Here is a 10,884-nt window from a genome sequence, read left to right as displayed (position 1 = left end):
GCCCCATGGGGCTGCCACCAGAGGTTTGCTGATGCTGCAGGTCGCAGTCACAGTGACCTGCAGCAATGCCAGGGGCTCGTGATCGTGCAAGGCCATGCAGTTGCATCTTCCTGCAGTGACATTCCCAGAGTCACAGGGCCAGGAGTGAGAAGGTTACAGGTGTGGGTGGCAGCGTGTGTTACCATCATGCTGTCATGAGAAACCTTCACCTCTGGGTAGATGAGAAAGAATGACATTTCTGTGGATGGACTGCTGTACTCTGAGGCACTGCATAGGCAAAAGAAGGCTCTACTTTGTCATGTTTTGGTAGCTGTTGCTATGTGTTTTTATGTCTTTAATATTATTGAGCAAGAAGGGATCCAGTGTGTGGGAAGGATTTTACAACTTCTGCTGCTGTTTATGTACAAATTGGTCCTGCCTTCTAGTTTCAGGCAACAGATGGTGCTGCCCCCTCTTTGGAAACAGACACAGACCAGCCTTCGATGCTGAGAGACTGGGAAGAGTAGGTGGGAACAAATTGCACTTGTGTTTTGCCCTTGGCCTAGTCTTGGAGATTGGATTTGTTCCCAACAGGGAAGGCTTTTGTCATGATCTTTCTCATTTCCTCACTTCTCTTCTTGTCAATGATCTCCATCTCATGCAGTTTCTGCAAAGTACAAAGGGGGAGAGCTGAGCAGGGAGAAAGCCAGCAGCTTTTTTTTCTTCTTTTCCCAATCTCAAATACAAAAACTCTATTTCCCTGATTAAGTTTCTCATGCAGAGATGGAAAGAAAGCTGAAAAACCTCTATCCACTGTTCCCCAAATTAATGCCTGAGCTGTGCCATGAAGGGAAGCAGCTCTCTGCCCTCTTCCCTGCTCAGATACCAGAGAAGATTCTGCTTTATGATCTCTGACACATGGGATTCCCTCCATGCACTGTTCAGCCAATGCTCTTGCATACCTGTGAGATTTCAGTGAGGACAATCCCTTGATACTTCCTGCCCTGTCCTAGAGCTTCCATCTCTGCCAGGAATTCCCTCCTCTCTTGAATTTCATTCATCACTGATGGATAAGAGAAAGAACTGTGGAAACAGCATGCGGCCAAAAGGCAAGAAAACACATTTCTGTCTAGATCTGAACCCCCAATCTCCTAGCTCTGCTTGAACAGCAATGCCACCAGGGCAGGGGGAAATCTGCTGTAACACTCATCTTGCTCAACATGTCATCACAATACCTCAGTAGTCCCTTACATAATGGGAAATGTCCCTTCTGTCCAACTTCTTACTACTTCCAACTCCCAGGAACAGTAGTTTTCTAGTTTTCTTTGTGCAGACAATTCTCTTTTGCTCGTGGGCAATTTAACCAGTCTGTGAATGGAGACAGAACCTGCTGTTGAGGTTCATTAGTTGACACACATCACCCAGTGCCTGCAACCATCCAAGACCAGGCATGGATCATCAGCTGCCGCTTTGCAGCACAGACCTGCAGCCAGCTGATCCAAATCCTGTCACAGATGTGTCAAGGATAACACTCAGCTTGTGACAACTGTTGGAGGCTACCAAGCATATGTGAAACCAGCTGCACTGGCTCCCTGCAGCAGGGACCAAAGCACCTCTTCTGTACACTTTATGCTAGCACTGCCCATCTTTGTGCTACTCCAGCTGGCAAAGGGCTGGCAGGGGTGTACACACACACACTGAAGATTCAAGCACAGAGAGGTATTAGGCAAGGTTTTGCTATCCCAGTATACTCTGCAAGCCAAAGTCTTTCACTGCTTAAAATTTTGCTCGACATTTAAGCTTTGCTAGTATAACTGCTGTGATCCTGGAGTGGAATGGCCCAAACTGTGGTCAGGCTCTCAAGTGACCTGGTCTGTGTTGAGTCATGCTTGCTGGGAAAAGGACCAGCAGTACCTGAGCTTGGCTTCCCAGGTATCCCTGCACATCCCTAGGCTATTCCCCTGCCAGCAGGGTGCATTTTGTGTGGGCAGCCCAGAGAGCTACCTGCCAGCAAACCTCGGCAGGATAAGCTCTGTGAGGATGGCTGGATTACAGCATCACAGCAGCGAGTCCTTTCTCTTGGAAACTGGGCTTTGTGCCTCCTCCTGTAATGGGCTTCAGGTTACTAGCAACACAGCCTGCCGCCCCAGCCCTAGGGGGGAGCTGGCTTCCCAGGCTTCCTGCCTGCCTCCCTCCTGGGGACATGAAGACATACATTCTTCAAACCGATCAGGCTCAGCTACCTCCTCTTCTTTTTTCTGAACGAGCACCTGCTCCACCTCGTCCTCCACCGCATCCTTCCCTGTTGCTAAGATGTTTTGAAGTCTTCTCTTCTCCTTTTCCAAATCTCCTGTGAATGCCAAAGGAAAAAAAATTATTATCAGCATGTCTCCTCACGGAGGAGCCTGATCACACTGCTTCCCTGCTAACTGTGCCAGAGGAAGGGTTACATTAATGTCAGTCCAACCCTGGACTATGTGCAAGCACCACACGGGCGTCCAGAGCCCACCAAACCAACATCAGAGGTTTGGTTCACATTTATGTGCTAGGAGCATGTAGTGATCCGTTCTTACTCAAGGACTGTGCAGGTCCCTATCACCTGTCACCCACTGAGCCGGTGGGCAGAAGTCAGCGAGCACTTACAGCAGATGTTCCCTCAGAGATCCATTTCTAAAGCATCTTTGAAGACTGAGAGCGTAAGGACGTGGAGCAATTCAGATACACTGCCACTACTGAGACTGAGGCAGCGGATGGGCACAAGGGGAAGAGAGGCTGCAGGCAGCAGCATGTATTTATCAGCAATGTTTGCTGACTTACGTGTGGGCTGTGGCTTGAACTTCTCTCGGGTGTAGGCATCTCCTGCCTGGCAGACCTTGGCAGGTCGGAGAAGCGGTCTAGCTGGAAGCTTGTGGGGCTGACAGGCTGCTGTGTAGGAAGCAGGCGCTGGCTGTTTGCCAGATGGAGGGAATCTCTGAACGGGCAGGGCATCTCCTCCTGGGGGACGAACCAAAAATAACAGCAAATCAGACAGAGGGGGCTCTGGATGGATGGATCTGGGCCATTGCCAGGAGATCTACCTGTTGATCCATAGTAGCATCACAAACGAAGACCCTAGTGCCACAGATGTCTCACCCTGGTCACTGGGCACGAGATAGGCTGTGGTTTAAGCCACACCGTTGCGTCTTGTTACCTGGCTGACCCGTTTGTCCCCATGTGTCAGCAGCTGCTGTGCTGCTGTTTTAAAGCACTTGCCCATCCGAGCAGGCTGTGGGCGAATGCCCCCGTCTCAAGCCGAGATGCAAAAGCTCCTCACCACAGCACACCAGCGGGCAGGAGAGCCAGGGGGCCTCACTCACGTTTCACATAGTCCATCAGGTATCGCTTCTGAGAGTGGGTCATCTGCAACTCCTCCATCATCGCTGGAAAACATGACATGTCGGTGAAGAGGCAGCAGAGCCGGGCTGCGGAACCCGCCCTGCGGCCATCCCCGCTCACAACCCCAACCTGAAGAGGAAAATGCGGGTTTGGGAGACTCCAGCCGGGGCGGCGACACCAGCGACGGGCCCGCCCGGTTGTCGGCCCGCGGTGGGACGCTCCACTTCGGGGCGAGGCACGGCCGGCCGGACCCCAGCGCCCCGAGAAGCCGGGCCCGGCCCCGGCCCCGCTCCGCTGTTACCTCTCAGCAGCTCCCGGGTGCCTGGGCTGTACCGGGCCGGCCTGCCCGCCGCCGAGCACTCGCCGCGGGCCGCGGTCCTCGCCACCTCCATCGCCACGGGAGGCGGCCGGGCGGGGGAAGCGGCGGCGGTCGCCACGGCAACGGCGCAGGATAACTTCCGGTAGCGTCACGGCACGCCCGGAAGTGGCTCCCGGAAGTGCGGGTGAGGGGGCGCCGGGCGGGCAACATGTCCGACAACGAGGACAAGTGAGAGTGGGGCGGCCGAGCGGGGGAGGGCGAGGCGGCGGTGTGTCGCGTCTTGGGGCGGTGGCGTGGGTCGGGGGGAGGCGGCCCGGCCCGAAGTGCGACGCGCGTGTCTCTCCCGCAGCTTTGACGGGGATGACTTCGACGATGTGGAGGAGGATGAGGGCCTGGAGGACCTGGAGAACGCGGAGGAGGTGGGTGCTCCTTGGGCCGCCGCGCTGGCCGGCCCGGACAGGCCCTGCCGGGCCCGCAGGGTAGTGTCGCGGCTGGGCTGGGCGGCTGCTGTGGTTGGGGAGGCCGCAGGGGCTCCCCCGACACCTCAGGGCCTCGGTGGCGGGTGCGGCTGAGCAGCTGCGCGGGTCTGTTTCCACCAGGAGGGACAGGAGAACGTGGAGATTCTGCCCTCGGGAGAGCGGCAGCAGGCAAACCAGAAGCGGATCACGACCCCCTACATGACCAAGTACGAGCGAGCCAGAGTCCTGGGCACTCGTGCCCTCCAGATAGCGTGAGTATTGCTCACTGTGTCCCCAGCATTGCCACAGCTGCGCCTCCCTTTTCACTGAAAAATGCTTTTCTGTTCCCTTAAAAATTCCCAGATCTCCTGAATCCTTTGCATGACTGCTGAGCTTGCATGAGATTTGCACCCTCTTGGTCAACAGTGGTGCACAGGACCATGCAGCTCTTAGTTGAACCTGAAGTGTCTGTGTCTCTCCTTGCCTGAACCTGTGCTATTTGTGCATAAAGAGGGAGCATTTAGTAGCCACAATGAGTTTTCCTAGGTCACAGGCAAAATTACTAGGGAATGGGACAAGACAGTTCTGGTTTCTGTCTTTTCTAAGAGAGCCAGCATGGACTGGAAAGTTCATAACTGGTTTGTAAAAGCTAATGGTGGAGGGAGAGATGCTTCAAAACAGCTTGAGTTAATACCACAGGGCTGTAAGAATTGGGAGTGGAGAAACCAACCCAAAATCTGTTTGAAGTGCAGTTGCATTGTGGGAAGCTGTAAGTTTTTTAAAGTATTTGCAATAATAAGGCCTTATTTTTAGTAGATAATAACATTTTAAACTTACTTTAAGTGCTGTCAGGGCTGGCTGCTCTTAATCCATTTGCCTTTTTAGACTTGTTTTAATAGTAAATATAAAAAAGTGTTGTGCTTTTTGAAAAACTACCTTTTGAGCGAGATTGTTAGACAGTGGCAAGGGTTTGAGTTTCATCTTGGTTATATCCACCTTCAAAATGAGGCTTCTCTTGTGCATCATTGAGAAGTTCCCAGGCAGCCAAGCTGTTCTTTGCACAGCCTGTGAAGCTGCTTTGTGCACGTTCTTTGAGCTGGTGAAAGGCAAGAGGAATGGGGGAAGATGAGGTGGGCCCGTGCCAGGCCTTCAATCCAAAACATTCTGGCACCTGGTTCTCCTTCACCTGCATCTTCTGCCCTCTGTGCTGAACCTAGACCAGCAGCAGCCCCCATGGCCTCACCCACACATGGCGTGAGCTTTCCCTGCCACCACTGTCCAGTGGATGGGTGTAGTCACAATCCTATGCAAAATGATCAGTTTTTTCTTCCAGGAGGTAAAACACATTGTAAATGCAGCCCCTCTCTTCCCCTCATCAAGGCCTGGAACCTGTGAGCAAGTGAGAATGTAAGAGATGTGTTGGAGCCGTAGGAGGCCTGCTCATTTTACAGCAGTTCCACCCTTTTCATTGGATTAATTTTAGAACCACTCTTTTCTAAATGTTTAAGTACAGCAGAGGGTGACTAGGAGAGTGTGGACTTGACCACTCCTTGAGCACGAGCTGGTTAGCAGAGCCTGAGCGATGGAACAAGAAGAACATTCAAGTAAAAGTTTGGTCTGTAACCATCTGGGGGAATTTTCTTCCTGAAGTGCACGACAGAGCAAATCAGTTTTGCCAGGAAGGTGTCCCACCCTCCTGCTTTATTGGCTGTAGTGGAGGTGACACATGTAGGCAGGTGTTTAGCTGTCCTGCTTCCCTCTCTGCATTTTTGCTCAAGTGCCTGTTGATGTTCTTCCTAGGATGTGTGCCCCTGTGATGGTGGAGCTGGAAGGAGAGACAGACCCCTTGCTCATTGCCATGAAAGAACTCAAGTAAGTCATGGATTTTGTACTGATTTCCATAAAGCCAGCAGTCCTCTCCTCATCCTGGCATTTAGCAGTTTATTCTAAGACAGCCTTGTCTTTCCTCAGTAACAGTGAGCACTATAGTTGCCTTTTCCTTCTTTCACCTTGGAGTTTCTCCACAGCTACTCTCTCCCATCCTAGTTGCTCCTGCAAATACTGATGATTAGGAGTGCTCTGGATCTCTTCTACTTCACAGCCCCAGCGTTCTTTGTTTCTGTGATGGGATTGCAAGGTCCTCATCTTTCTGGAATCAATTTAATTCCCCAAATGGAATTGTTTAGAAGCAGCCATCTGAACAGACCTGTGTTCAAATGGAGTGCTGGCAAAAATTAAAATAAGGGTCAGGCTGGTGAGAATGTTCATTTCCTGCACCCTTGCATGCTTGGCTTCTTGTGCTTTCCCCCTCCTTACAGAAGGTTAAACAAATCCTTTCTGGCTGTAGCAGAGGCAGCTTTTGGATGACCACTTGCAGGCCCACGTTGCCACAGCAGACCTCCCTGCTGTCCCACACTTTTCCTGCATGACCTAGGTCACATGCAGGTATCTTTCAAGCAACTGGACCCTGTTAGTGATTAGGCCCCTGTCCCTGAACGGAATTGTCCCCCTGCTTCCCCAGTTTCTCAATGCACTGAAGCTGCTCTTGCAGATTTTATATCTACTACAACTCCCTTTGCCATTGCCAGAAGCTCCTTAGGCCATATTCCTGTCAGATCTCCAGGCTCAGACTGAGTTGCTTCCGGTCACTGCCTGCCTGTGAGCTCTGGAAAGTGAGTCAGGGTGGTGCATCCTGTTCTGTGCCAAAATTCAGTTGTAATTCTTGGCATCAGGGAGTTACTTTACTACTGGAAAAACAACCTCCCTGAATGTAAAGAAGTTGTGTTACTTTTCAGGTCTGATACAGTTGAAACCTGATGCCCTGGCTGGATTCCAGACTGATTATGCTTTGCTGACTTAAATCTACTTTCATGAAGTTAAATTGTGTTCAGCATTTTGTTGCTCTCTAATCAGAAGCACTGGTAGCAGGTGCTGTGCTCCACCCCAGCTGTAACAGGTTTTGGTACCTGAATGGTCGCTGTTTCATGTATCCTTAAAATGTAACTGATGCTCTCAGGATGCAAATTCCTCTGTAAATACCAGTTTGTCCTGGAAGTTCTCAGAATTCTGCCACCTTTTTGGTGTCATGTGGGAAAAAACCTCGCATCAAACAAAAAGTAGATTTGTTCTTCAAGTCCCTCGATTTATATTTTCCCCCTATATCCATGTTAGATGCTTGGTGTTGTCTTTTAGTGTGTTCAGACCACAAGGCTCAATTCCTGCAGTAGCAGCAAAGGTCTGAGAGGTCTTTGGTGTTCATAGTCTGAGGGTGCTGAGTGCTTTGCATCTACAAATGACAGAAGGTTGTTGGGATTTTGCTATATATCAAATCACTGGTGCTACACAGCTCTCAGTTTAATCTGATGATCTTATTGAAGCTGCCAAGCACCTCGCTTCCATTGCCTGCTGAAGTGATACAGTGGAGATTCTGACATTTCTGTTCATCTCTCTCTTCCCTTCAGAGCACGCAAGATCCCCATAATCATCCGTCGTTACCTTCCAGATGGGAGCTATGAAGACTGGGGTGTGGATGAGTTAATTATCACAGACTGATCAGATTCCAGCCATTGTTTTCATTTTTTGTTTTCCAGGGATGTTTCTAATTTTGGTTAGTATTTGTGTAAATAAATTCTAAATCTCCCTATTTTAAATTATATTAAATTAAATGTATTTGGGGTTTTTTCCCCTCTGACTTTCTCTTTCACCTCAGTCCTACATGCCTGAGAGATGACTTTCTTAGCTGTCTCCACCAATTTGAGTACTATTTTTTTCTCTGTGTGTCATGTGCTATATTAGTAAGATTAGGGAGCCAAGTGCAATGCTGTTTCTTCAGCTTTCTTGCCCTGTTGAAAGCCTTGTCTTTTAGCTAGGCTAAAGTCTGCAGTAACTCCCTCCTCTAGCACTGCTCCTCCCTGGTTACAGGACTGATTTAAACTCCCGCTGTACAGAAATGCTCTGGCAGGTACTTTGGCTTTAGAAAGATTCCAGCCTTCCACTGCTGTCCCTTCTTAAAATGGGAGTGCTGAGACACCTCCGTTGCTTCCCCTAGACAGTTGGGCCTTTGTGCCCTGAGCAGGTTGCTGTGGAAACCCCCAATTTCCTCTTTGGCCAGTGCTGACTGTGGGGCTTCTCAGGAGTATCGTAGAGCAGCTCTCATCAAGCTACCTATTGTTTCCGTGCTCCCTCGCTGCTTATCAGAAGTGGGGATCCCCTTTCAGTGGCACTGCCCCAGCCGGAAGCGCGGCCGCCACTCGCCGTCCCACCAGCTCGGCAGGTGTGGGTTGTTGTTGCACTTGCTCTTGGTGCAGCCGTTCTCTGACACACGGTGGAACTGAGGTCCTGGGGATGGACCAGCCATCTCAGTTGTACATGCCCTGGTGGTTCTTATGGTGGCACAATGGTAGCTAAATCCTAGAGTTCCTTTGATCTGTGTTGTGATGAAAGATCAGTCATCTGTCCCCTTCAGGTACCTTGCACTCTCGCCTCTGATGTGCCGGGAGGTAACGTGCTCGAGTCAAGAGTTGGGTGGATGCCTTACAATCTGCAAGGGCTTCCAGCCAGCTGCTACCTAGTTTTCATTTCTTGAACTGTGTGCTTCAAGGTTCTTTCTGTGCCTGAAGAAGATCTGAGATTGGGCAGAACACACCAAATCCTTCTCAATTATCTTACTAAAAACAGCTCTCAGAGGTTTTGTTTTCTATTTTTAAAAAGAAGGAGGAAGGTGCACCTCACCTATGGTTTCTGCCTTATATTATTTTTTTCTTTACACCGGTCCAGAAAGAATATTTCCAGCTAGTTTGTGTTAAAGCTTGTGCCTATATATAAAGTGATCATTCTCCATGCTGTATGCGTGGTCAGTGCCTGCATGTGAGCATCTGTGTCCCAAAGGGAGTTTACACCCACCTGCCTGGGAACTCGGCTCATGTAACCAACCATGAATGTAATTCCCTTACCTGTCCCTGTAAAGGCACCAGTCTCTCCTTCCTCTCTTGGTGTGCACAGGACAGGCTGGTTTCGGAGGCGATCATGCAACAGCTGAATGGGTCCCTGGGTGAAATGACAGGTCAAAGGGGATGTGGAGATGTTTGCAGGTGCATGAAGGGGGTTGACTATGAAGAATACAAATGCTTCCTGGTCCAGGCCATCCTTACCAAGAAAAGGTTAATTTGCAGCACTGTGGCCTTCAGCCTTTTCCCCCCACCCTCCATGGAATCCTTTAATCACGTTGGTGCGGTGAAATTTCAGCCCTGAAATGGTGCCTTTGTGCAATCGTTTTGGCGTCTGGCATGGAGCGCAGGGTCGTTTTCTTGTCCTTTTTTTTATTTTTTTTTAAATGGCTTCTTTGTTCCCTGCCGGACTCCCCTCCCCAGCCTTGCATCTGTATCAGATACGATTAAAGGGATAGGGAAGGATGCCGGGCCAGCTCCTGCTAGGCTGCAGGAGGAGTGGTTAACCCCTCTGTTACCAGTGGCATTTTCAGTCCTGTCTTACTTGCAAGAACTCTCCTATGTGAGAGGAGGCATCCCCTTCCACTGGAAAATGATTGAGGCAGACCCCACTCACTTTCTTAATTTGCTTCTTGAAGAGCTGGAGAGGAGTACTTATGTGAGATTAAGAACTTTCTTTTCCCACTCTTCTGTTCATCCATGCTATGTCACTTCTCTCTCCTACCTCTGTGATCAACTTTCATACCTCTAATTCCACCATGGCTTCCCTTCTTCCCCACCCACGTTCCTGACCTGCTCAGCAGTGCAGTAGTTCCCTTCTGGGCTCTTCCCACAGCGCGTGATTTGGGGTAGAGGTTTCTCCTCCTCTCTGTGAATGGTCAGTCCTGTTTTGCATGGAACTCTTTAGCTGGCATGACTATTATTTGATTCATTAAGCCATCCTGCTGTGGATGCCCTTAGTCCTATACAGAACTTCGTGCAAATAGTGTTGTGCTTTTTAAAAAGCTTTGAGCATGTTCCATAGTTCCTAGATGTTCTGCTTACTCTACTCACCCGTGAAGTGTTTAGTGAACACAAACTCACTGCATCTGCTCACATGCACCGGCACTGAAACCCTTTGGAATCAACTTGTAATTGTTGTGGAGTGTCTGTGTTAACTGGGCTCCTACCTTTCTGCCATTGGCCTTGAGAGATGTTCTTAAGCAGAGTGATTATTTCCAGACAAGTTCAGATACCCTCCCAGGACCTGACTATATACAGAATGTCTTCTTTGACAAGTAAAAAAGTGTATACATGTGTTCTGGAATATACTCTGTGTGTGAGTGTTTGTTTAGGTTCTTGCTTATGGAAGGCAAGAGGGTGGGGGGTTGAGTTTTTACAGAGAAATTAATGACTGTTCCCAAAATACACGAGTTTGTGTGTGGGGGGAAGTTTTTTTTTGAAGGTATGTTACCTGCTACCTGGTCATGAGGAACCAAGACAAGAAGCCCCACACTTCTGTCCTAGAGAGCATTAGCAATCACACTAAGAAATTTTTGGGTGAAGCATGTGCAAAATAGTACTCTTGATTGCATGTGCTGTACCTCAGCTGGAGAGTAGAAATCAGTGTTAATGCTTTCCTCATGGAAGAAATGACTGGAGGTGGGGTGTAAACAAAGAAGAGTCTGGACAGCTGGTCAGAATTCTGCCTGTGTCCTCTTCCTGAGGCAGAGAGGCTGTGCACAGCATCTGTGTGGTGGTGTGTGACCCATCTTACACATACTGGGGGAAAAAACAGAGGCTTGCAGGGAAGAGGTTGAAAAAACCC

At 49.7% G+C, this 10,884-nt stretch overlaps 2 protein-coding genes across 2 annotated transcripts; one reads left to right on the top strand and one right to left on the bottom strand.

Annotated features, from left to right (window-relative positions):
- Positions 1–296: 296 nt before the first annotated feature.
- Positions 297–3,770, bottom strand: C1AH22orf23 (chromosome 1A C22orf23 homolog). Its single transcript, XM_039571698.1, has 6 exons — positions 3,656–3,770; positions 3,336–3,398; positions 2,797–2,973; positions 2,195–2,329; positions 942–1,042; positions 297–646 (listed from the first exon to the last, which is right to left on the bottom strand). The coding sequence occupies exons 1-6, from the start codon at positions 3,744–3,746 to the stop codon at positions 542–544; spliced, it is 672 nt and encodes a 223-aa protein (XP_039427632.1). The 5' UTR covers positions 3,747–3,770; the 3' UTR covers positions 297–541.
- A 26-nt stretch (positions 3,771–3,796) lies between these two features.
- Positions 3,797–10,377, top strand: POLR2F (RNA polymerase II, I and III subunit F). The gene is made up of 5 exons (XM_039571700.1): positions 3,797–3,901; positions 4,023–4,092; positions 4,273–4,403; positions 5,932–6,003; positions 7,593–10,377. The coding sequence occupies exons 1-5, from the start codon at positions 3,882–3,884 to the stop codon at positions 7,681–7,683; spliced, it is 384 nt and encodes a 127-aa protein (XP_039427634.1). The 5' UTR covers positions 3,797–3,881; the 3' UTR covers positions 7,684–10,377.
- The last annotated feature ends 507 nt before the right edge of the window (positions 10,378–10,884 follow it).

The sequence above is a fragment of the Corvus cornix genome, chromosome 1A (genome assembly GCF_000738735.6).
Source record: "Corvus cornix cornix isolate S_Up_H32 chromosome 1A, ASM73873v5, whole genome shotgun sequence".
NCBI lineage: Eukaryota > Metazoa > Chordata > Aves > Passeriformes > Corvidae > Corvus > Corvus cornix.
The sequence above is the reverse complement of the archived record's forward strand: the minus strand, read 5'-3'. Positions and strand labels throughout refer to the sequence as shown.

Bases quoted from the DNA above. Each gene is read 5' to 3' on its own strand.
- C1AH22orf23 (XM_039571698.1), bottom strand. From the start codon at position 3,746: ATGGAGGTGGCGAGGACCGCGGCCCGCGGCGAGTGCTCGGCGGCGGGC. The intron at 3,399-3,655 runs GTAACAGCGGAG...CATGTTTTCCAG, and splicing joins CACCCGGGAGCTGCTGAGAG to CGATGATGGAGGAGTTGCAG. The intron at 2,974-3,335 runs GTGAGTGAGGCC...TTCGTCCCCCAG, and splicing joins CCTGATGGACTATGTGAAAC to GAGGAGATGCCCTGCCCGTT.
- POLR2F (XM_039571700.1), top strand. From the start codon at position 3,882: ATGTCCGACAACGAGGACAA. The intron at 4,093-4,272 runs GTGGGTGCTCCT...TGTTTCCACCAG, and splicing joins ACCTGGAGAACGCGGAGGAG to GAGGGACAGGAGAACGTGGA. The intron at 4,404-5,931 runs GTGAGTATTGCT...TGTTCTTCCTAG, and splicing joins ACTCGTGCCCTCCAGATAGC to GATGTGTGCCCCTGTGATGG.